Source organism: Rhinopithecus bieti, unplaced genomic scaffold (assembly GCF_001698545.2).
Source record: "Rhinopithecus bieti isolate Rb0 unplaced genomic scaffold, ASM169854v2 scaffold_74595, whole genome shotgun sequence".
Classification (NCBI taxonomy): domain Eukaryota; kingdom Metazoa; phylum Chordata; class Mammalia; order Primates; family Cercopithecidae; genus Rhinopithecus; species Rhinopithecus bieti.
In genome coordinates this window covers 83,331-108,031 of record NW_016827607.1, presented here as the reverse complement: position 1 = coordinate 108,031, position 24,701 = coordinate 83,331, and the positions used below count along the sequence as shown (strand labels likewise).

At 56.5% G+C, this 24,701-nt stretch overlaps 1 protein-coding gene and 1 pseudogene across 2 annotated transcripts; both read left to right on the top strand.

The window, feature by feature from the left end:
- Positions 1 to 3,090: 3,090 nt before the first annotated feature.
- Positions 3,091 to 5,643, top strand: LOC108523386 (uncharacterized; annotated as a pseudogene). Its single transcript, XR_001883800.1, has one exon. The product of XR_001883800.1 is annotated as an uncharacterized LOC108523386 (transcript).
- A 459-nt stretch (positions 5,644 to 6,102) lies between these two features.
- On the top strand, positions 6,103 to 24,198 carry RHOF (ras homolog family member F, filopodia associated). Its single transcript, XM_017863986.1, has 5 exons — positions 6,103 to 7,396; positions 7,650 to 7,737; positions 20,898 to 21,007; positions 21,086 to 21,220; positions 22,399 to 24,198. The coding sequence occupies exons 1-5, from the start codon at positions 7,259 to 7,261 to the stop codon at positions 22,561 to 22,563; spliced, it is 636 nt and encodes a 211-aa protein (XP_017719475.1). The 5' UTR covers positions 6,103 to 7,258; the 3' UTR covers positions 22,564 to 24,198.
- Positions 24,199 to 24,701: the final 503 nt, after the last annotated feature.

The window sequence follows — 24,701 nt, the reverse complement described above, 5'->3', positions numbered from 1 at the left end:
CAGGCGGGAGAAGCGGCCGGGGGAGGGGGGCTGGGCGACCCGGAGGCCCACGCGGGCACCAGGAGGCCTCGCCCCGGGCCGCTTCCTCCTTTCCTCTTTGTCCCGCGCGGGCGGCCGCGGCCGAGGGCCACAGGGTTGGCGGGGCCTCGAGGCCGCCCCGGGTCCCACCGGCTCCTCCGGAAGCCGCGGCCCGTCCTGGCCCTGACCCCAGGCTGCCTCCCGCTGCCCACCCGACTCTGGGCGCCTGGGTCCGACCTCCCAGTCGCCCTTTGAGATCCGAACCGGCGCGGGACGAGGGGTCGCCCCCTTTGTCCCCACTCAGGTTGTGAGGCCCTCGGGGTGGCCAGAGACGCCCCGTTGGGTCGCCCAGGGCGCAGCCCTCCTGCCCAGGTCTCCAGGCAGGAGGTGGGGGAAGCCTGGGAAAACGGAGGGGGGCCCTCCGGATCCCCCGAGGCGCGGGGCTCCGGGCTTAGCCTCAGATCTCCGGCCCTTCCCGGGGAGAGTGCGGGCGGGGCGGGCCTTTGGAAATGCAGATGAGCCGCCGTCCGGGCTGAACCTTCTGACTCAGCCGCCCCCGGCCGCCCGCGCCGCTGGGGGTGGGGCGACGTCTTGGTGGCTCCCTTTCAGCCCCAGAGCCCCCGTCCACTGTGCCTTCGGCCAGTCACATCTCTCTCCCCCCACGCCCTGATCCGCCCTCCACCTTCCTCCCCTCCAGGTTCTGGGCCAGAGAAGGGGCGACAGCCGGGCAACCCCCGAATGGATAATTTTTCCTTCTGTCGACGGCAGGGGCAGGCCTAGTTTGACCCTGACAGTCCTCCCATTAAGGTAGGTGTGAGTCCTTGCCCAGACCGTGAGGGAGATTTGGGGGACTCTGGCCTGCAGCCTAGGGAGGGCGGAACCCCAAACCCGCCGGGCTGGTTCTGCGGCCCCGCCCCCGCAGCTGCGAGCGCTTAGGGCCGCCTGCTGGGCCGCCAGGGCCATCCATCCCCGCCTGTCAGCTTCTGTTGTCAGGCATTTGGGGCGTGCAATTCTCTGCCGAATTTAGCAGCATCCGAGAGGCTCCACTTGCAAGTATTTCCCAGTTGTGTGTTTTTCGGCGGGGGGAGGGCCCTGGGTGCCTCCCACTTCTAAAAGACACAGGTCACTGCCAGAAAGCCCGACTGTGCTGTGGCTTCCCCTCCAGCCGTCCCCGTGGGGAATGTGGGGTGACAGTGTGAGCCATCCTCGGATGTCTGGCTGCTAGGGAGGCAAAGAACAGAGACCCGGGGTCCCAGCCAGCTTTCTTTATGAAAGGGCCTTCCTTGACGCTTCTCCACCTTCCTGAGATTCTTGTTTTCTTCTCCAGTCCCCAAATGGGCAGGCCTGTATATAAGCCTTGTTTTTAGAACCAGACAAAGCTGGATTTGAAACCTGGCGAGCCATTGAACAGCTATGGCCTTGCGTAAGCGGCATAGCCTCCAAGCCTGTTTCTCCATCTCCAAAAACAAGGCTAGATCAGTGATTTTTAGTCTGGAGCCGCCTTCAGAATCACACCCGAAGGGGGAACTCATTGAAAATGGACCACGGGGCCTGGTGCCCGAGTGTCTGATTCGGTGGGTGGGTCCTGAGGACTGGTATTTCTAACAAGTTCCAGGTGAGGCTGATGCTGTGGTCAGAACACGTTTTGAGACCCCAGCCCCCAGCCTGGTAACACCTGGGGTTTTGACGCAGAAGTGCCAAGTGCCACGCTTGGCACATAGTAATTGATTTCATTTTAACACTAGCTGACTTCACGTACTGAATAGTTTCCCATCTCAGTGTTTGAGAAGCTCCACAGCTGGAGATGGCGGCCCTTGGTCTCAGACCCCCCATGTGATCTCTGCTTTGTGATTGCGTTGATGAACCATTTGTGTCCAGGTGCTCCAGATCACACCACTCCCCTATTTGGGAGGTGTGCCCCACTCCCGCTGTGAGGGCTACACTGAGCTCTGGGGACCTGTGGGGATAAACAGGGAGACCTTGCTAAAGGTATCTTGGTGCTAAGGGAGATAGTTAGCCGTGGGCTAGGATCTCGATAGTGCTGGTGACCTTGGGTGAGTGTCCCCCTTTAAAGTGATAAGGATGCCTGCTGGAAAGGGTGGGTGGGAAAGATTAAGTGCCTTAAGGAGGCCCTCCTCCCAAACTGTTAGTTGGCCTTCCTTGTGATCGTGGTTATTGCTGGGAGTGGCTGCAGGGGGTGGGCGCTGGGCTGCCTCAGAGCTCCCCCCTCCACCAGTCCACCTGCGGAAGCACGTGTCCCTGCCTCAGGGCAAAGGGGAATCTAGCGCTCCCGCTCCCTGGGAAGGCAGCCAACGCGGTTCTCCTCTGGAGTGGTTAAGTCCAGCTGGAGGTAGAGGCCTTTCCCCAGCCGCACAGGCTGTTCCATGGTGGGGTCAAGATTTGGGTCACACACCCATGATCCGGGGAGAAGTGACTCGCCCAAGGTCACAAGGCCACCACCAGTAGAGCCAGGATGGGGTTCCAGGTGGCTTGACTTGGCAGCCAGCGCCTGTGCCCATGGCACCCCTCACCCCAGCTGTCTGGGTTATTTTGGGCTTCTTCCCGTGCCAGCTGTCTGCTGGCATCCGTGCCCAGGACTGTGTGGTTGGAAGTAACCGGCGTGGTGCTGTTGGCTCCTCCTGTGAGGGCCAGGGCTGGGTCTTCAATCCCGGGTGAGCTGTCCTGGGTCCAGCTCCTTTGCTGGGAGGGAAGGGTGTTCCTGCCCAGACTCCCCTCTGCCCAAGTACAGCAAGAGAGCGAAAGCACCTGATAAAAATTGAGGTTCACATTGTTAATGTCCCAAAAGCCTCTTCTTCTGTACTCCCTGAAACCTGTTTTTTTTTTTTTTTTTTTTTTTTTGAAACGGGGTCTCGCTCTGTCACCCAAGCTGGAGTGCACTGGCCAGATCTCAGCTCACTGCAAGCTCCGCCTCCCGGGTTCACGCCATTCTTCTGCCTCAGCCTCCCGAGTAGCTGGGACTACAGGCACCGCCACCTCGCCCGGCTAGTTTTTTGTATTTTTTAGTAGAGACGTGGTTTCACAGTGTTAGCCAGGATGGTCTCGATCTCCTGACCTTGTGATCCGCCCGCCTTGGCCTCCCAAAGTGCTGGGATTACAGGCTTGAGCCACCGCGCCCGGCCAAAACCTGTTTTAAATTTGGCTCTGCAGAGTCTTCGCTGCTTTCTGGGTGGGGGTCTTTACTCCCCACCTGCTTTGGATAATTAAGTAATTGATGTACGTCTCCCCAGCTGCACCCTGGAGGGCTCCAGCCAGTTTCTTCCCTGCCTGGATCCAATCAGGGAGCTGTTGGGTGCTCAGCTGTGGTCTGGATGTGGTTCTCAGCGCGGTGTCGGGACCCACCTGGCTGGACTGTACCCCTCTCCCTGTACCCTCTCTCTGTGCTTTGGTCCCTTTTCTTTGTCCCCCCACCATCACCTCCTGGGGCAGGGAGGGTGGGGCAGTTTGTCCTCTTGCTGCTGTTCCTTTTGGTCCCTCGAGGGCGCCCCGCCCACCGGTCACCCAGCGAACGTGGGGCGGGGTTGCTCCTGGCGCCCGGCCCTGAGGCCTGCAGAGAGAGGGCCACGCCAGCGGAAGGGCCGGCCAGGAGGTGGCAGGACTTGCCTTACTACTGAGTCGCTGGCGTCCCCGCCTCTTCCGGCTCCTCGTCCCGGAACCCTAGTGCGGAGCATGACCTTTCCGACCCTTTGGGTGGAGACACAGCCTCTGCCTAGGCTGTGCAGTGAGGGGTGAGGCGGCCCCACCATCTCAAGTTGCCTGGCCCAGTGCGTCTCTAGCTGGCATGTGACCTCCAGCAAACTCCTGCACCTGAGCGCTGGGAGGAGCAGGTCCGGCAATAGGCAATAATTTTTTCTGTTTTTTTTTTGAGATAGAGTTTCGCTCTTGTTGACTAGGCAGTAGTGCATCTCGGCTTACCGCAGCCTCCGCCTCCAGGGTTCAAGCGATTCTCAGCCTCAGCCTCCGAGTAGCTGGGATTACAGGCATGCGCCACCATGCCCGGCTAATTTTGTATTTTTAGTAGAGACAGGGTTTGTCCATGTTGGTCAGGCTGGTCTCGAAATGACCTCAGGTGATCCGCCCGCCTCGGCCTCCCGAAGTGCTGGATTCCAGGCGTGAGCCGCTGCGCCCGGCAGACAATAATGTTCTGAGCTGTTGCTGAGTCTGGCTTTTGTGAGGGGAACTTTTAGCACTCAAGGAGTGGCCTTGCCCCTGGCCCGTCCCCGAGTGCTCATGGGCAGCCAAGGCCTGGGGACTGCTCGGGCTTGGTAGATGTACTTGTCAGGCCAGCTCCCATCCCTGGGACCTCAGGGAGTAGCTTCATCCCTGAAGGCTCAGTGTCTCCTGCCTCATGTGGGTGGCCCTTCTGCAGGGTTCTCAGGCACCCAGGGAAGTGGGTGCCACAGTGTTGCCTCCAGCCTCACTGGAGCTGGCTGGGCTTTGCTCTGACAACACAGCAGTGGCTGGGCCCCTGCAGCTCTCCGGGGCTCGGTTTCCCTGTTGACTGCACTATGGCGTAGGCCCCGGTGTGGACACCGATGAGCTGACCCCCCGACCACTCGGCCGCTCCCCCAGGCTTCAGTGACCCAAGAACCCCTGTGTGAAGAAGCAGCTTAAGGAATCTTTCTTGCCTTCTCAAACTCTCCAGGAATTCCTAGTGACTGGAAGGGGAGTGACACGGGTCCTCAACCTCTAGCAGGTAAGGGAGCTGCCTCCTGGGTGGGCGTGCCCAGTTCCTCAGCGGGCCCAGCGCGGCCCAGCCTCCGAGGAAGCTCCGAAGCAGCTGGCTTAGCTCCGAGGTATTTTTAGCTACAGATTCAGCCCCCTCCATCACCACAACAGTCAAGTCCAAATCAAATGCGCTCCAGGCAGGTGGGACTGGGGTTCTGCCAGCCTCCTGGCCAGCAGGGGTGGGTGGGCAGACTGGGGCCAGTATCAGCTGTTCTGCCTGGGCCCAGGCCGGGCTGGGAAGGCACACTTGTTCTCATTTCCCGCCTCCACTTTCGTGCCAGCTTGTGCTGTCATAAGCAGAGATTCACAGCCCCATTTCTTGGATGGAAAAAGTGGACACTGAGGTCTGAGGCTTTTGAGGACAATCAGGAGCCCCACTGTGGGCTCGAGTGATGCACTCACCAGCTTCTGGTCCTCTTCCTCCACCTGGAGTGTGTTGGCTACCTCCTGGGTCCTAGGGAACCTCCGCCCCAGCCCTGCCTCCTCAGCCAGTCACAGCTCCTCCCTGGTCACCCTGGGGAGCTCAGCGCCCGGCTGGTGGCTGTGCTCCTCTCCTTCTGTCCTCCAGTCCCATGGAGCCTGGCAGGCAATTCCTCCATGATCTGAACCCCATTACCTTGATAGCCCTGCCTGGCCTCCCGTCTCATGGCCCAGCCACCCCAGAGCCTGAAGAGTTTTTCTAGCTGCTGTGCATTTGTCAGGCCGGGTTACCCACCCTGCTTTTCCTGCCTGCCCTCCAGTGCTGCCAAGCCCAGTGTGCCAGCCAGCGCTCAGCCTTCTGTAAAGGGTTCCCCTCTTCCAGCCTCCATTGCACCACTTTCCCCCAAGACTGACCTCCTGGAAAGCTGGAGCATAACTGCCTCTCAATAAACGTGTTGCGAAAAAGGAGTGGATGAGTTGCTGTGCATTTGTCTAGGGGGTGCTTGACCCAGGAGACTCCCTTTTGCCCAGTGCCCGGAGAGGGCGTCCACTGAGAACCTGGGGTGCCTTCTGGCCTCCCCTTCCCAGCTCTGCCGTGGTCTTGGGATTCTATGGGCGGTCGCTGCTGCCCTCTGGTGGTCAGACCGTGCCTTCCTTGCAGCGGTTGAGAACCTTGACCATGGAACTGCCAGGTTGGCCGTTTTCCTCCACGAAGTGAGGTTTACATGAGCCTTGCCGAGTCTTGAAAACTGGGAGTCTTTGGGGTGGGATCGCCAGCAAAAAGATCTTGAGTACTGCCAGCCCCTATCTGAGGAAACTACGGAAGGTCACTTGCCCCCAACTATGCTGCTGTTGAGGTTTTGTTAGAAATGGGCTCTTCTACCCCAGCTGGTAGGATCCCACTCTCGGCCATGCTCCCGTGCCTATCTGCCGTGGAGCAGCGTCAGGGAGGTCCCTCTGCCACCCTGTCCACTCACCTGGCTGGTGCAGAGGGCAGTCATCCTGCCCGGGGTGAGGGGTAAGATGAGGGGTGGGGGTTACGGGTGATTCAGCCAGCAGCCCTGATACCACTGCCTACAGTAAGTGCTCAACAAAAGCTGTTTTGATCATGGCATGGGAGAGTTGGGGGGATTCCTGAGATGAAGGACATGTGGCTGCTGGCAAGGAAACGCATTTTCTTAAATTTCTTGATGGGTGTGGGATTAGTCTCCAAAGCTCAAGGAGAGGGATCAAGCTGACCTCAACTAGAGCTACTCCAACCTGCCTCCCTGACGGCGTCTTGCGTGGTTCACGCCTCTGGCTCCTGTCGGAAGGAGGCGCCAGCCCTTCGTGGTTTGGGGCCAACCTGCGGCCGGCGCCGAGACGATTGCCCGGCAGAGGGCGCTGGACGTCCACCCTGCAGCCCGGGGCCGGGGTGCGGGTAAGCGGAGCCCAGTCCCACACCCCGAATTCGCGTACCCGCAGGCGTCCCTAGCCCAGGCGAGGTGGACAGACACGACCCTCGCGTCAGCATCTTCCCTAGTGCCACCGCAGCTACCTCCTGTGGGGAAACTGAGGCCAGAGGTGGACATGCGCCAAGCCACGCCGCTGGGGCAGTGCAAAGTTAGGCTCTTCCCGGAGCTCGAGGCCGGGGGCTCCTCGAACCAGGTGCACAGCCAGCCAATCCGGGAGGCCCTGTCTGGCCGCGCCGGCCAATCAGAGGGTCCCTGCCGTAGGCGGAGCCTGCCAATCAGGGGCACCTGGAGTCGCTGGGCAGCCACGATCGGGTCTCGCCAGCGAGGGGCGCGCCCTGACGCGCAGAGGGTGGCGGTGGGATGGGGGTGGGAGCTTCGCTCGCAGCTGAGCCCCGTTTCTCCGGTGCCGCAGTATCCCTGGGACTGAGAGCTGAATACCCACACCCAGGGCTGGGACCTTAGCAGAAAGCAAACTGAGGCTGGGAGGTCGGCCGGGAGGCTGCCTGGCGGAGGTGGCGCCTCTCTGAGTGGGCGGGGCTAGTTCCGGCTCCGCCCCGCCCCCGACCTCTTGGCTCCGCTAGTGCCCGGCGCGCAGCCGCCAGTGCTGCGGGCTCCGGGCTATGGATGCCCCCGGGGCCCTAGCCTCGACCGCTGCCCCCCGTCCGGGCAGGAAGGAGCTGAAGATCGTGATCGTGGGTGACGGTGGCTGCGGCAAGACCTCGCTGCTCATGGTGTACAGCCAGGGCTCCTTCCCCGAGGTGAGGCCCGCAGCGGGGCTGGGGTGGGGGCGATGGACGCCCCTCAGCCTGAGCCCAGAGCCCCGACCCTCGGTCCCCGGCGTCGCGAGTACGGAGAGGCGGCCGCCATCCCGGGGCGCCCCTCGGGAATTCCAGAGCCCAGCGGGGTGAGGGGGTGCCGATCCGGGACGAGTGAGGGGGTGGACAGTGGGTTTAGCTGGGACCTTGGCCCCCGCAGGCCCCACTAAGGACCAGCTGACCCCCTCTCCCGCAGCACTACGCCCCGTCGGTGTTCGAGAAGTACACGGCCAGCGTGACCGTTGGCAGCAAGGAGGTGACCCTGAATCTCTACGACACGGCCGGTGAGTGCGCCTGCGCCCCCCGGGTCCCGGGGGTCCGCCCGCCCGAAGGGTTTCCCCTCCCGGGCGTCCCCCCCAGCAGCCTTGCCAGGGTCCTGGCCGGCTCTTCACTCCTGGAGGCCGCTCAGGGGCGCTGGCTGCGCGACCCTAGAGGCCAAGCCCTATATGTAAGTGGAGAGTGTGGAGGAGGAGGTGAACTCCGGGGCCACCCTCCCAGCTCTGTGCCGAGAGCCCACAGCTCGTTCCTCTCTTGTGGTTCTAGAAAGCAGTGGGCTGCTCTTGGGCCTCCCATGGTTCCAGGATTGCTGCGCTGCCTGCTGTGGTCTCTGCAGACTCTGTGGGCTGCAGATTTGAGCCCCCTGGTACTCGGATTGCCTGGGCTGTGTGTCTGGCTCCTGTGGTTCTGGGATGCTCCTGGCTGCAAATCAGCCTGTGGCTCCAGGGCTCTGTGGCCTGCGCTCTGCAGCCTGAGGCTCTGGGGTCCTGTGGATGCGAGTTCTGTGTCTGCAGCTCCCAGGATTCCACGGCTTGCAGTTGGTGGTTCTGGAATTGTGTGGCTACAGTTATTTCTGTGCTTTCCTAGTTTCCTGGGACAAAACCAGACAGTGTAGAAAATGAACTGAGGAAGGAACAGAGCACTGGGGGCAGGGGCCCCACACCAGGCTCTGCCTGCCACCCGCAGCCCCTCATGGGTGGTCTACGGATTTATGTGCAATTGCTTGGGAGTCGGTGTTGTGAGGGGTGGGGACAGGAGAAACACAGTCAGTGGGAGGACCCTGACTGCTATCTGGGCTTCATCAACATTGGGGACCAAAGGTTGACATCCCCAGGTGGGGCCTCACCCCACCTCTGTGACTCAGTGTTTAGTGACCTGCAGGGAACCACGTCACCAGGTGGCCCTCTCCTGCCAGCCAAGCCTTGTATGTGTGAGGTGAGGTCAGACACTGACCTAGGATGGAACCAAAATCCAGACACCTCCACCCCCAGGTAGACCTTGGAGAGGACCCGAAAAGGGCCTATCCTAGCTTAGAGCCCCCTCCATTCCGACTTCAGCAGGTCCTACCGTGGCCTCTGAGGAACCTGTCTTTGTGGGATGTGGGCCCTTTAGGGCCACCCCAAAACAGGGCCTGTCTCTAGCCCCTGGTGAGCTAGAAGAGCTGAGACATCAGAGGAATTCCCGAGGTGTGGCCCAGAGCATAGTAAGAGTCATGGTCTGGGACACTTTTACTTTCATGTTTCTTGTCCAGGAGCCAGGAAGGGGCAACCCCACTTTTTGAGTCAAGTGCTGCTGGGTGGAGACATTTACAGCAACCCACTGCCCTGCAAGATGCCAGGAGATTTTTTCTTTCCTCCTCCTCTGCCCTCAGGGCCTCCCCTATCAGGTCCCGGGGTTCACTGTTCAGGGCAGCCTCCACATCATGAGAACAGGGATGGCCTTTCTGGCCTTGCCCAGAGAGCGATGCTCAAGGAACATGTCAGAGTAGATTGTGGTGTGGAGATTCTGGAAAGCTGCAAGGTGATGTAGGAAGAATTTGTGCAAAGAGCTGCTACCGGAGGGATGGAGGAGCATCCCCTGCTACAGTTACCAGCAGCACGTGACCACTGGCACTATGGGGATCCCATCCACGGTCCCATCCTGTTCCTGCCACCCTCTTTGGAGTCAGATCTGGGCTTTGAACCCAGATCTATTGGCTACGTATCATTGGAGATGTCTGGGCCTCAGTTTCCTGATCTGTCATGAGCACTAAGAGGGTCATGAGGATTAAATCAGATTAATATATTATGTCCACCAAACTGCCCGACATGGTGAAACCCCATCTCTACTAAAAATCCAAAAATTAGCTGGGCATGGTGGTGGGCACCTGTAATCCCAGCTACTCGGGAGGCTGAGGCAGGAGAATCATTTGAACCCAGGAGGGGGAGGTTGCAGTGAGCCGAGATTGTGCCATGGCACTCCAGCCTGGGCGACAGAGCGAGACTCCGTCTCCCAGCACTTTGGGAGGCTGAGGCAGGAGGATTGCTTGAAGCCAGGAGTTCAAGACCAGCCTGAGCAACATGACAAAACCCTGTCTCTACTAAAAAGACAAAAAATACAAAAATTAGCCAGGCATAGTGGCACACGCCTATAGTCCCAGCTACTTAGAAGGCTGAGGCAGGAGAATTGCTTGAACCCAGGAGGCAGAGGTTGCAGTGAGTCGAGATCACGCCACTGCATTCCCCTGGGCAACACAGCGTGACCCTGTTTCAAAAAATAAAAGAAAACAGAATTAAAAGACCCTCCTACCATCCCTGCCCAGCCCTAGCTCGATCCTATGCTTTGGAATCTACAGTGCCATGCTCCGAGCTGGCCCCCAGTCCCTGCTGCGGTGGGGAGATCTGTCTTCCCTGGCAAGTCTCTTCCAAGCAGCAGAGAAGCAGGGCTCATGGGAGGAGATTGGCCTCACAGTCTGACAGACCAAGGAGGGGTACCTAGGGAGAAGAAATCTGGCTGCTTCCTGTAGGGGGTGTCCCCCCGTGACCGGGAAAGGCCTGCTCATAGGAGGAAATCCCCTGGTCAGTGAGTGCCACCAGGGAGAGCCCAGGTCCCAGTGCTTGTCATGGAGCAAGGCTTGGAAGGTGATGGAATGAATGGGTAATAGATCTGAATGCCGGAGATGATTTCTCTCTGCCTGCAGGTGGACGGCTCTCAGGAGAACATGACAGAAAGCCATGGCCAGGAGGTCACAGAGAGAGAGGCAAAAGGCCAAGAGGGTGAGGGAATGGCCAAGCGAGAAATGAGTCTAGTAAACGTAGTTGTAGAAAGTTCTAGAACCCAATGGGCTACACCCAGTGGCGGAAGGGGCGTCTTCCCAACTGGTGGCCACCAGAGCTGTGAGACAGGGGTGGCTCTCAGAGGCTGAATTTCTCCACACCCAGACCCTGCCCACAGGAGCCCTCGTGGAAGGCCTGTCTGGCTGTCTCCATCCTGAGGAAGTAGTTACGGACACCACAGTGGAGGGTGGGCAGATGGGGTGACAGGGCTCTCAGGGCTCAGAGGGGAAGGGGCGGGGGCCGTGGCACCCACTGCGCTGTTGGCCTCACCCGGGCCCCGACATCCTCTGAGGCAGGAAGCTGCGGTGAAGTCTGAAGTTTCCTGGGCAGGGAAGGCGGGGTGAGGTGGGCTGTGAAGACGCAGATGGGAGACTGAGCTTATCAGGGCCAAGGTGTGGGGTCCAGGGGTGGAGCGGCACAGAATGGGGTGGGGGTTGCCCTGGGAGCAGTGGTCCCCTTCTCAGCCTGAGATGGGAACAGAAAGAAAATTGGCAGGCAATGGAGTAGGAGTTGCTAAGACAAGGAACCAGGGACAGGTGGGTGTCGTGAGCCCCAGAAGCACCGGAGGCCTGGGCTGAGCCAAGGCTGGGGTCTCCCAGAAGGTGGTCTCAGCTCCCAGCTGGGGCTGCGCAGCCCCTGTCTTCCTGGGGAAGCACAGGTGGGCCCCCAGCAGAGTGAGTAAAAGCGGGTTCCTCTTCTGGCAGCTTCCCTTCTCATGCTGCCAGTACCCCTCCCTGACCAACGCCCCAGCTGGAGCTGGGGGCCACCTGCCTTGCGTGTCCTCCTGAAGATTTGAGGTCTTCTCTCCTTAACTCTGCCCTGGGCCTTAGAGACCCCTGTCCCTGGAAGCAGGACTACCTTGGCAAAGCCTCACATCCCACCAAGAAAATAGCCCTGTGTGTGGCATGAGCCTCCCATCCCCCCAGCCCTGCCGCACCGCACAAGTGTACGTCAGGACGATGGGCGGCTTCACGAGCCTAGAGACTTTTCCTCACCAGAAGCACGTGCATCCTTTGCGTATAATTCCTGGGTTTTTTTGTTTTTTGGTTTTTGGTTTTTTTTGGTGGTTGGGGGCAGTGGTTAGAGACAGGGTCTCACTCAGTCACCCAGGCTGGAGTCTGTAGCAGGATCGTAACTCATTGCAGCCTCAGCCTCTTGGGCTCAAGTGATCCTCTCACCTCAGCCTCCAAAGTGCTGGGATTACAGGTGTGAGCCACTGTGCCTGGTCTCCTGGGCTGTTTTAACCTCTAAGCCCATCTGCAGTGGCTGGATGGGCCCCCTGTGACTACGGGCAGGTGACATGGACCCTTTCAGCCCCAGTATCGTTTTTGGTAGAATGTAGAGGGTGATGGTATCACCTGGTGGCTGGGAGGGCCCTAAAGCTTCTGGGTCCAAAGATTCTGGAGGTTCTGACCCCCTGCCATGCCAGGCTATTAACTTCTCCTGGAAGTTTCTATTTCAAGAGTAACCCAATAGCCGTCTTCCTGCCTCCCATCACTGCCCCCCACTCTGCCCCCGCCCCCGTCCCGGCACCGCTCCGGCTCCAAGCTCCAAGCATTGCCTCCCTTCTCCTGGGCTTTCACCTTCCAGATTAGGGGTGGGGTTATCACTGTTATCACCCCCTCTCCCAATAAGGAAATTGACACCCAGAGAGGGAAATGTGGGCATCAATTCGAGATGTGGAAGCTGCCCTGTAACAGTCCCGCCCAGAATGTTCATGAGTGAGTGGAACCTGACGCCCCCACTCATACGAGAAGGTATTTATTAACAGTACACTCCCCCATCCCCAAATGGGCATGGGATTGGTGCACACGGAAGTACATCCTCTGCAGGCCTGGTCCCCCCAACCCCCCATGCCCCAAAGGCCCACACTGAATTCTAGGGAAGGCTGGGCTGGGCAGAGTCAAGCCAGGACGGCAACCCGGAGGAGGCGCTGGAGTCAGAGTTGGCTGCCTCTCCCTTCCCAGAGGCCCTCTTTCTTGAGAGGGCTGACATTTTTCCTCACCTGGTCAGGACTGGGACAAGTAGGGTGAGGATTCCTTCCTGTTTTCTGGGGTAGGCTAAGAAAAAAAAATACCCCAGTAGGGTCCTCTGTTATTTACAAAGCTTCCCCTTAACTGTGTGGCCTGGGGCAAGTCACTCCAGCTCTCTATGCTTCCGCTTCTCAGCCTGTAAAATGGGGCCAACAATAGTGTCTACTTTGTAGGGATTTTTGGGGGAAAGATGAGTTAATCCAGGTGAATGGCTTCGAGCTAGACCTGGCATGTAACACAGAAGCCTTCATGGATAGGTGCTGCCAGAATCACAGTGGTCCACTCCTGCAGCCCCAGCTCCTTGGGAGGCTGAGGCAGGAGGATGACTTGAGTCCAGGAGATTGAGGCTGGAGTGAGCTGTGATCACACCACTGCGCTCCAGCCTGGGCAACAGAGCAAAACCCCTTTTTTTTTTTTTTTTTTCCGAGGCAGAGTCTCACTCTGTTGCCCAGACTGGAGTGTAGTGGTTTGATCTCAGCTCACTGCAACCTCTGCCTCCCTAGCTCAAGTGATTCTCCTGCCTCAGCCTCCCAAGTAGCTAGGATTACAGGCATGTGCCACCACGCCCAGCTAATTTTTGTATTTTTAGTAGAGACAGCGTTTCATCATGTTGCCCAGGCTGGTCTTGAACTCTTGACCTCAAGTGATCCACCCGCCTCAGCCTCCCAAAGTGCTGGGATTACAAGCATGAGCCACGGCGCCCGGTCTAGACCGTGACTTTTATATGAGAGAGAGAGAGTCGATATTAAAATCACTCACTTTTCGCATCTCCATTTCACAGATGAGGAAACTGAGGCCCAGAGGTTAATTCCCAGCTGGGAAGGCTGGGGACAGCTTCCTGGAAGAACTGGTGCTTTTAGAATGACCTGGCAGGCAGCTGACCTTGGGGACTGGTTGGCCTCTGGCTCACAGGGTGCTTGTCTCTGACCTTGACAAAGGGCCCCTCCACCACTTGGGCTCTTAACAGGAAGAACTGTCCCCGCCCAGCGTACCTCCCGGGGGGACTGCTTGAATGAACACAGGTCAGGAAGTGGAATGCCCTTGCCAAGGCTGCAGGGGCACCTAAAGCTGGAGAGATGACTATTAACCCTCTTCACCCACTCCTTCCTTTAACCCTCTTCATCCACTCCTTCCTTTGAGCCTTCCTTCACCAAATGTGTATTGCACTCACCTGTGTTCCCGGGGGCACAACAGTGAACAGCACAGAGGTGGTTCCTGCCCGCAGGAGAGGCAAACAGAAACACCCAGAGAATTACTGTTTTTTTTGTTTTTTATTTTTGTTTTTGTTTTGAGGCAGAGTTTCGCTCTGTCCCCCAGGCTGTAGTGAAATGGCACAATCTCAGCTCACCGCAACCTCAGCCTCCCAGGTTCAAGCGATTCTCCAGCCTCAGCCTCCCAAGTAGCTGGGACTACAGGTGCCCACCACCACACTGGGCTAGTTTTTGTATTTTTGGTAGAAACGAGGTTTCACCATTGTTGGCCAGGCTGGTCTCGAACTCCTGACCTCAAGTGATCCACCTGCCTCCACCTCCCAAAGTGCTGGGATTACAGGTGTGAATCACCCCGCCTAGCCCCAGAGAAGTATTGTGAAATCAGGTAGGAGTGAGAGGCGTGAGTAAAGCCACCATCACGTGGCAGACTGCCAAGGAGGCTGTTTCAGAGCAGTCAGGAAAGGTCTCCGGGAGGAGACGACATTCCACAGAGCCCTGAAGGAGAGGAGGGAAGGAGACACACTGCTCCCTGTTGAAAGAACCTCCTGGAGGAGTGAACAGCAAGGGCAGAGGCCCCAGGAGAGGCAGGCAGGGTGTGATTGCCTCCAGCGCTCCAGGGCTGACTTCTTCCTTCACCCGCTGCAGCCTGATGCCTGCCCCGCCACCTCCTGTCCTGATGTCACTGCAGGCTGTAGTTGCCAAACCCAGTGGGCAAGTCTCAACCCTTGTCTCTGCTGTGTGTGACAAGAGTGGAACAACCTTGACAGACGTGGCAGCTCATACCTGTAACCCCAGCACTTCGGGAGGCTGAGGCGGGTGGATCACCTCAGGTCAGGAGTTTGAGACTAGCCTGGCCAACATGGTGAAACCCCGTCTCTACTAAAAATACAAAAGAAAGCCGGGCGCTGTGGCTCACACCTGTAATCCCAGCACTTTGGGAGGCTGAGGCGGGTGGATCGCGAGGTCAGGAGATCGAGACCATCCTGGCTAACATGGTGAAACCCCATCTTTACTTAAAAAAATACAAAAAAAATTAGCCGGGCCTGGTGGCGGGCACCTGTAGTCCCAGCTACTCTAGAGGCTGAAGCAGGAGAATGGCGTGAACTCAAGAGGTGGAGTTTGTGGAGAGCCGAGATCACGGCACTGCACTCCAGCCTGGGCGACAGAGTGAGACTCGGTCTCAAAACAAACAAACAAACAAACAAACAAAAAAGTGCTGGGCGTGGTGGCTCACGCCTGTAATCCCAGCACTTTGGGAGGCTGAGGCAGGTGGATCACGAGGTCAGGCGATCAAGACCATCCTGGCTAACACGGTGAAACCCTGCCTCTACTAAAAATACAAAAAATTAGCTTGGCGTAGTGGCAGGCACCTGTAGTCCCAGTTACATAGGAGGCTGAGGCAGGAGAATCACTTGAACCTGAAGGCGGAGGTTGTAGTGAGCCGAGATCGCACCACTGCACTCCAGCCTGGGTGACAGGGTGAGACTCTGTCTCAAAAATAAAATAAAATAAAATACAAATACAAAAACAATTAGCCAGGCATGGTGGCACCTGCCTTAGTCCCAGCTACTCAAGAGGCTGAGGCAGGAGAACCATTTGAACCCAGGAGGCAGAGCTTACAGTGAGCCGAGGTCGTGCCACTGCACTCCAGCCTGGGCAACAGAGAAAGACCCTGTCTCCAAAAAAAAAAAAAAAAAAGTAAAGAAGAAAAGAAAAGAAAAAAAGAAATGAGAGAAGCCATCCAAGGGGGCTCCATTTTACAAACTTATCCGAGGTTTCACTTTCTGTAGTTTCAGTTACCTGAGGTCTGAAAATATTAAATGGAAAATTCCAGAAATAATTCATAAATTTGAGATCATGCACCGCTCTGAGTAGTGTGCATGCTGTCCCGCTGTATCCCACCCGGGATGTGATTCGCCCCTTGGTCTGTGTATCCCTGCTGGAGACACCACCTGCCCATGAGTCAGTCAGCAGCTGGCTGGGTAACAGGCCAGGCTGGTCTTGAACTCCTGAGTTCAAGTGATCCGCCCGCCTTGGCTTCCCAGAGTGCTGGGATTACAGGTGTGAGCCACGGTGCCTGGCCCCGTTGTATTTTATTATCATTGTTGTTAATCTCTTACTGTGCCTAAGTCATAAACTAAGCTGTCTTATAGGTGTGTACATATAGAAAAAACCAGCATTATCTAGGGTTCTAGACTGTCCGTTGTTTCATACATCCACTGGGGGTCTTGGAATCCACCCTTGTGGGTTAGGGGGGACTACTGTACCTGTTCACTCCTGCCATAGTTGTAGAAGGGAATATGTTATGCCAGAACTATGAACCCCATTGTTACATCTTAAAGGACCAGAACCTATTTTTGCACAATACAAAACAAAATAGCACGTTAGTGTGTATCAGCAGAAGGAACATCCCACTTGGAATTTCATGAGCTGGGGTTAACTCCTGGCCCAGTCACTGAGTCATTGACCTCAAGCAAGTCACTTCATTGCTGTGACTCTCAGGCTCTTCCTATGCAGTGTGAGTGTTCATCATTTCCCTGCCACATCTGGCTGTCATGTAAGGATTTCTTTCTTTCTTTTTTTTTTTTTCGTTTTTTTTGAGACGAAGTCTCGCTGTGTCACCCAGGCTGGAGTACAGTGGCATGATCTCGGGGCTCACTGCAACCTCCGCCTCCCAGGTTCAAGCCATTCTCCTGCCTCAGCCTCTGGAGTAGCTGGGATTACAGGCACCTGCCACCACGCCCAGCTAATTTTTGTATTTTTAGTAGAGATGGGGTCTTGCCATCTTGGTTAGGCTGGTCTCGAACTCCTGCCCTCGTGATCCCCCTGCCTCGGCATCCCAAAGTGCTGGGATTACAGGCATGAGCCATCATGCCTTGCCAAGGATTTCTTAATCATTTCTAGACTAAAGCACCCTGAAAACTGCATAGAGTATAGGATGTATTATTATAAAGGCAGATGGAGAGGGCAGGCAGTTATCCTCAAAAGGGAAAAAATGTAGCTGTTTACTCTGGATGTTTAAGAATAAAATGCTAGGGAGAAAATGGTGAAAAGAGCAATGGGGGAAGGACCTTCCAGACCTGGGAGGCGGAGCTTGCAGTGAGCTGAGATCCGGCCACTGCACTCCAGCCCGGGCGACAGAGCGAGACTCCGTCTCAAAAAAAAAAAAAAGAAAAAGAAAATGCTAGGGAGAAAATGGTGAAAAGAGCAATGGCGGAAGGACCTTCCAGTCCTGTGGAACAGCAAGCACAAAGGCCGGGGCAAGAGAGCTTCGTGGGTTTGAGAAACAGTGAGGTGGCGCTTTGGCTGGACTGCAGTGAGCAAGTGGGTGTGGCAGAAGATGAAGTCATATGAACCAGGGGAGATGTTTGGATTTTATACAAAGAGCAATAGGGGCCAGGCATGGTGGTTCATGCCTATAAACTCAGCACTCTGGGAGGCTGAGGGAGGCACATCACCAGAGGTCAGGAGTTCAAGACCAGCCTGGCCAAGATGGTAAAACCCTGTCTCTACTAAAAAAAAAATACAAAAATTTCATTCCTGTAATCCCAGCACTTTGGGAGGTTGCGGGGAGCAGATTACCAGAGGTCAGGAGTTCGAGACCAGCCTGACCAACATGGAGAAACCCGTCTCTACTAAAAATACAAAATTAGCGAGGCGTGGTGGTACGTGCCTGTAGTCCTAGCTACTCAGGAGGCTGAGGCAGGAGAATCACTTGAACCCGGGAGGTGGAGGTTGTCGTGAGCCGAGATCGTACCACTGCACTCCAGCCTGGGTAACAAGAACAAAAGTGTCTCAAAAACAAAACAAAACAAACAAAACTTAGCCAGGCGTGGTGGCAGCGCCTGTAATCTCAGCTACTTGGGAGGCTGTGGCAGAATTGCTTGAACCCGGCAGGCAGAGGTTGCAGTGAGCTGAAATTGGGACACTGCACTCCAGCCTGGGTGACAGAGCGAGACTCTTGTCAAAAAAAAAAAAAAAAAATGGGGAGCAATAGGGAGTCATTGAAGATGCTTCTGTTGTGGAGAGGGGGCAGGATAGGACTTGTGTTTTAAGATCCATCCAGCTGTCAGGTGGATAATGGATTCATCGAAGGGCTGTAGGCCAGGGAAGAGGGACAGATGAGGGCTTAGATAAGGATGGTGTAGGGATGGGGTGGGGTGGGGGGGGACGGTGGCCAGCAGTGGACAGGGCCCTGCTGTCCAGTAGAACTTTATGCAGTGGAGGAAATGCCGTGCACCTGCACCAATCATTGTATTAGCCTTGAGCCCCAGGTGGCAGTTCATCACCTGAAATGTGGCTTGTGCAACTGAGGAGCTGAATGCTTCCTTTTTCTTCTTTTTTTTTTTTTTTTTTTTTTTTTTTTTTTTTTTTTTTTTTGAGACGGAGCCTTGCTCTGTCGCCCAGGCTGGAGTGCAGTGGCCGGATCTCAGCTCACTGCAAGCTCCGCCTCCCAGGTTCACGCCATTCTCCTGCCTCAGCCTCCTGAGTAGCTGGGACTACAGGTGCCCGCCACCACGCCCAGCTAGTTTTTTGTATTTTTTTAGTAGAGACGGGGTTTCACCGTGTTAGCCAGGATGGTCTCCATCTCCTGACCTCATGATCCGCCCGTCTCGGCCTCCCAAAGTGCTGGGATTACAGGCTTGAGCCACCGCGCCCGGCCCATTCATTTTTTTTAATTTAATTTTTTTGTGAGATAGAGTTTCGCTCTTGTCACCCAGGCTGGAGTGCAATGGTGTGATCTCCGGTCACTGCAACCTCTGCCTCCTGGGTTCAAGTGATTCTCCAGCTTCAGCCTCCCAAGTAGCTGGAACTACAGGCACCCACCACCACACCTGGCTAATTTTTGTATTTTAGTAGATACGGGGGTTTCACCATGTTGGCTAGGACGGCCTCGAACTCCTGACCTCAGGTGATCTGCCCGCCTCGGCCTCCCAAAGTGTTGGGATTACAAGCGTGAGCCACTGTGCCCAGCCAATGTTAATTCATTAACTCAAGTTAATTAATGGGGCTAGTGGCTACCCTGTTGGACAGCACAGATCTAGGAAGATGTGGACAGAGGTTACCGAGAAGGGACAGCTGGGGACAGGAAAGGGGCTTGAATAGCATGCAGGTCAGTTTCCCAGTGTCTTACAAGGACATCTCTAGCTTTGGTGGTTCAGGTCTGAGACCTTGCTCTGCCCAGTGTAAGGGGACACTGGCATGGACAGCCCTCCTGGCCCAGCTGTTGCTGTCCTGGTGGCTTCTGTTCACTGCACACTCTTTTATGGCCCCGGGTGGCAGTTCATCACCTGAAATGTGGCTTGTGCAACTGAAGAGTTGAATGCTTCATGTTAATTCATTTTTTATTTTTATTTTTTTTGAGACAGAGTTTAGCTCTTGTCACCCAGGCTGGAGTGCAATGGCCTGCCTTGGCTGGTGACAGCCCCATGAGGTAGATTTTACGGTTTTCATGTTCCAGGTGGTGAAGCCAAGACTCCCACCACTGTCCTGTGTAAGTCAAGGTCACACAGCCAGTGGGGGCAGAGCTGGGATTTGAACACGTGTCTCATCTGCCTCTAGTGACCTCACCCTTAAGCACTGTTCCATGGTGGAGCTGGCCAAGGACTTCTGGAGGTCCCTGGGTTGAGGGGTAGCCAATGGGGAGAGGGTAGCCATACCCTGTCACCAGCAAAGGGGCAGGAGCAGACATGGCCTGGTGGTGCTCCGTGGAGAGGCCACTTGTCCTAAGAGGTGTTTGGCAGGGAAGGAGCGGAGGGCAGGCTGGCACCGCCCAGCACCTGCAGCAGCTGGGGACGGGGTAGGGGGATTCCTGGGCCCTTGTTCAGTGGAAGGAAGTCGAGGGGTGGGGGGCTGGTCACCAATGAGCCTGAAAAGCTCTCAGTTCTCACTGGGGATTTTAAAAAAATACCGGGGCATGATGACTAAGTGTAGTGCAGAACCCTGGGCTGGGCCGGCTCCTCAACAGGGAAAAAAATAAAGGACGATATTGGTGAAATGGTCAAAATCTGACTATGGCCTGTGGATCAGATTAGAATGCAGAGTCCATGCGGTTTCCTGGGCTTGGGGCAGGGGAGAGAATGCCCTTGTTCTCAGCAGATAGGCGCCGAGCTAAGGGGTGAAGAGGCAGGTGTCTGCAGTTACCGTGCCCTGATAGGGAGAAACAGAAGTGTCTGTCTCCACATAAAGCCAGAGGGGCCAATGCAAACAGGTGGTGAATCACAGTCAGAGCTCTTCACACTCTTTGTTGCAATTTTACTGTAAGTTTGAAACTGTCAATATAAAAAAGTTACAAAGAATTGCTTATAAAGAAGAAGGGAAAAAAGAAAAGCAAACCCAACCAAGCTCAAGCCTAGATCAGTGTTTGGATTCAGCTCGTGCTGGGGCAGGGCCAGGCATCAGGATCAAAGTATCCCCCCAGGAGTATGCTCTGTGAATCTGGGTGGGGAGGGCGCTTAGGTGCTGTTCCCAACAACCCACCACCCGCCTCCTAGTGCTTGCAAGAATGGGCAGGGAACTCAGTCGACTGCATCAGAACCCGAGAAGCTGGAGGTTGAAGCCAGACACCAGCCTCTCAGGACTTGGGGACACTGTGAGCCCACCCAGCCCCACGGGTCTGAATCTTTGGGAAGGGGAGGGTTCCAGTCTGCGCTCTGCCCCTAAGCATCAGGGCAGGGGGCTCACACTGGCTCTCGGCACCATCGCTAGCAGTTTCTCCAGCCCCAGCCCTAGAATCAAGCCAAGCTCTCAGCACTGCGTGGGTTTGATCTCGAGGATTCTTTACCACCATCCAGAACTGGGGGGCTGCCACTCATGGGTTCTGTTGTTAAGAGACAGAGTCTTGCTCTGTCACCCAGGCTGGAGTGCAGTGGCATGATCACAGCTCACTGTAGCCTCGACCTCCTGGGCTCAAGCGATCCTCCAGCCTCAGCCTCCCGAGTAGCTGGGACCACAGGCCTGTGCCACCACTCCTGGCTTGCTGCCCATCGTAGAGATGAGGAAATTGAGGCCTTAAGGCAGGGTCACTTGCCTGGCCCCTTCCCCTTCACCCATCAGAGTCCAGACAGGGAGGGGATGTCCCCTGACCCACCCTGCTCTCTGCTTTCAGGGCAGGAAGACTATGACCGGCTGCGGCCTCTGTCCTACCAGAACACCCACCTCGTGCTCATCTGCTATGACGTCATGAATCCCACCAGCTACGACAACGTCCTCATCAAGGTGAGGCTGGTCTCCTGGGTGGCAGCCCCACATCTGGGCCCGGCTGCACCCCTGATCCCCTGCCTCCTCCCTCTACAGTGGTTCCCTGAGGTCACGCACTTCTGCCGCGGGATCCCCATGGTGCTCATTGGCTGCAAGACAGACCTGAGGAAGGACAAGGAGCAGCTGCGGAAGCTCCGGGCCGCCCAGCTGGAGCCCATCACCTACATGCAGGTGGGCCAGGGGCCAAGACCCTGGGGCGCAGCCGTGGCTGTAAAGCCTCCCAGACCTTTGGCCTCTGCAACTGGGGTGCCTTAGCGGCCTTTCAGGGAGCTGAGGGAAGCAGGATTCTAAGAATAATTTTTAAATATTAGTATTGATGGCCTGTGAACCTGAGTACTTTACGTGACTACTCTCAATCTGTAGGACTCAGGCAGGTGCTGTTCACATCCCCCAGCTTACAGGGGAGACAATGAGGCCCAGAGAGGTTAAGCAGCTTGCCCAGGGTCACAGAGCTAGCCAGAAGTGGAGCCAGGATCTGGTCCCATGCACTGCGCTCCAAATTCTGTGCTGAGAGCCGCTGTCCTGTCCTGTGCTGTGCTGTCCGCCTTGTTTGAAAGGGCCAATTGACCGTGTAACTCTTTGGGTGAGGCATGGGGGAATAAACAGAATAAAAGGAATATAAAGGCAAAAAGAAACTTTCACAAGAAATAACCATTAATAAGGGCAAATTCGGCTGGGCATAGTGGCTCACGCCTGTAATCCCAGCACTTTGGGAGGCCAAGGCGGGCAAATCACCTGAGGTCAGGAGTTCAAGACCAGCCTGACCAACAGGGAGAAACCCCATCTCTACTAAAAATACATCAGCTGGGCATGGTGGTGCATGCCTGTAATCCCAGCTACTTGGGAGGCTGAGGCAGGAGAATCGCTTGAACCTGGGAGACGGAGGTTGTGATGAACCAAGATCGTGCCACTGCACTCCAGCCTGGGCAACAAGAGCAAAACTCTGCCTCAAAAATAAATAAATAAATAAAAGGGCAAATTCATTTGCCTAAGTTGTACTTTCAGAGAAGAGAGAGGTGGCTGGAAGTCCTGTCTTGAGGCCTCCAGCTCTTCTCACAGGCCTGGGAGACACACCTGGGGGAACCAACCCCGGGTCTCAGGATTCAGCCCCTCCCTGCCTGGCGCTGGAGAGAGGCCAGGGTGGGGGCCTGGACAGGGCTTCTTCCAACCTGGGGGATGCACTGCACTGTCCCTCCATTCCACCCACACACTGTGAGGGCCAGCCAGGATGGAGGACACAGGCCCAAACCACCCCTGGAGAGTCCTCAGAACCAGTCCCAAACCCACCAGGTGGTTCCAGGAGACCTCCAGGGGCCCCTCCCCTAATGCTGGCTCCTCCTCCCACCCAGGGCCTGAGCGCCTGCGAACAGATCCAAGCTGCTCTCTACCTGGAATGTTCCGCCAAGTTTCGTGAGAATGTGGAGGACGTCTTCCGGGAGGCCGCCAAGGTGGCTCTCAGCGCTCTGAAGAAGGCGCAGCGGCACAAGAAGCACCGGCTCTGCCTGCTGCTCTGACCCAGGGCGGACAGACCTCACGACAGCACTGACAGGGGCCCCAGGTGCTGACTGCACCAGGGAGGCTGCCCCATCCCGACCCTCCAGCTCACGGTGTCTGGGGCCTGCAGCTAGACTCTTGGAACATTCTGGAATTCTCTCCTTTCCTGACTGGGGCTCTGACCACAAACTCCCCTCCAGGCTAACCCTGGGACGGGGTGGTGATGTGGGTGCAGGAGCCAGTGTCTGTTCTCGGGACTCGGAAGGGCCCTCATCACAGCCACCCCCACCATGAGTGTCTCCCCAGTGCAGACTCAAGTTATGCTTGAAATGAAAAAGTCCATCTGGTGGAGGGTAAACGTGGACCTGGCACTGTTCCACACAGGCGCCCCAAGCTGGCCACTCCTGTATCCCCACCTCCCTGGGCTCCCACGATAGGCACCGCTGTATCCTCCAGCTCCTTCCTTCCTTCCCCCAGGAACACGGGGGCCACCGAGGGGGATGGGCCTATCAGGAGAACACAGGCCGCAGCCTGGTGGAGGGGCTGGCACCCACCCCTCCCATCTCCACCCCACATGGAAGACTTGTCTTCAGCTTGGCCACTGTCTTTGCAGAGCTGGGCACATGTGCCCAGGGGGCAGAAAAAATGGCTTCTCAGTTGTTAAAAGTATACCCTGGACCACCCATCTGACCATCTCTTCAAGGTCTCATCACCAGGACAGGACTGGCCCATTTAGTCCTCAAACCCCGCTTCTACCAGCCTGTGGAGTTCAGGAGGCGAGACACCCCAGCCCCCTATGAGAACTGATGGGATCTACCCCCTGTCCACATAGGACAGTTTCTCAGAACTGGTTCACAGACCACCTGCGTCACCAACAGCCAGATACCTAATCCCCGAGTCTCCTTTGGGAAGGTCTGGGGTCGAGGGTCTGGGAATTTTTTTTTTTGGGGGGGGGGGACAGAGTCTCATTCTGTCACCCAGGTTGGAGTCCAGTGGCACGGTCTTGGCTCACTGCAAGCTCCACCTCCTGGGTTCAAGCGATTCTCCGGCCTCAGCCTCCTGAGTAGCTGGGATTACAGGCGCTCACCACCACATCCGGCTAATTTTTTTGTATTTTTAGTAGAGACGGGGTTTCACCATATTGGCCAGGCTGGTCTCGAACTCCTGACCTCGTGATCCACCCGCCTTGGCCTCCCAAGTGCTGGGATTACAGGCGTGAGCCACCGCGCCCGGCCCAGGACTTTTAAAACAAGTATCCCAGGGGATTCCGGTGCCTACCAGAGGTCACAAGCTGCTTGGCTATGGAGTGCACCTAGGATTGGGTGCTGCCTAAGATGGGATAACGGCTTCAGGCGACTCCTAGCCTTCCCGGTATCTGTTGCCTCAGCTCCCCTGGCCCAGTGCTGGAGTGTCAACTAAGCCTGAGCTTCCAAGAAGTCAGGTCACCAAAGGAAGAAGCCTTCTGAGACCCTCCCCACCCCACCCCACCCAGGTTCCCATGGCCCTGCTGTCCCCTGGGGCATCAACCAAGGAGCTCTTGTTCTCGAAGAACCCATGGCCTCGTGATGGTCTAAGGTAGAGGTCCGAAAACTACAGCCTGTGGGCCACATCTGGCCACAGCCTGATTTGTAAATAAAGTTTTATTGGAACACAGCCACACCCATTCCTTTGTGCATTGCCTTGTGCTCTGTGGCTGCAGGCAAGAGTAGCTGCCACACAGACCACCTGGCCCATAAAGCTCAAAATAGCTGCCATCTGACCCTTTATAGACAGCTAGCTGACGGCACACGCAGGTGCCTAAAAAGGGTCAGAAAGGAGACCAGAATGAAGGGCAGGCATTTGGGAGTGGTGTGGCCTGTGGCAACTGGAGAGCAGGCATCCCGTGCTATGGGGATGTTGCCAGGTTCATTTTTCTAGGGAAAGCAGAAATCTGGATTTTTATGTGGAATCTCACTGTAGGAGAGGGGAAATCTCATTTTAAAAATGTAATCAGGTCAGGCACAGTGGCTCATACCTGTAATCCCAGCACTTTGGGAGGCCAAGATAGGAGGATCAGTTGAGCCCATGAGTTGGAGACCAGCCTGGGCAACATAGCGAGACCCCATCTCTACTAAAAAAAAACATTAAAAAGTGGCAGGGTGGCCAGGCGTGGTGGCTC

What these genes read in the sequence shown, in the direction of transcription:
- RHOF (XM_017863986.1), top strand. Translation starts at nt 7,259, where the DNA reads ATGGATGCCCCCGGGGCCCTAGCCTCGACCGCTGCCCCCCGTCCGGGC. An exon ending in GAATCTCTACGACACGGCCG is followed by an intron (nt 7,738 to 20,897) that starts GTGAGTGCGCCT and finishes CTCTGCTTTCAG; the next exon opens with GGCAGGAAGACTATGACCGG. An exon ending in ACGACAACGTCCTCATCAAG is followed by an intron (nt 21,008 to 21,085) that starts GTGAGGCTGGTC and finishes CTCCCTCTACAG; the next exon opens with TGGTTCCCTGAGGTCACGCA.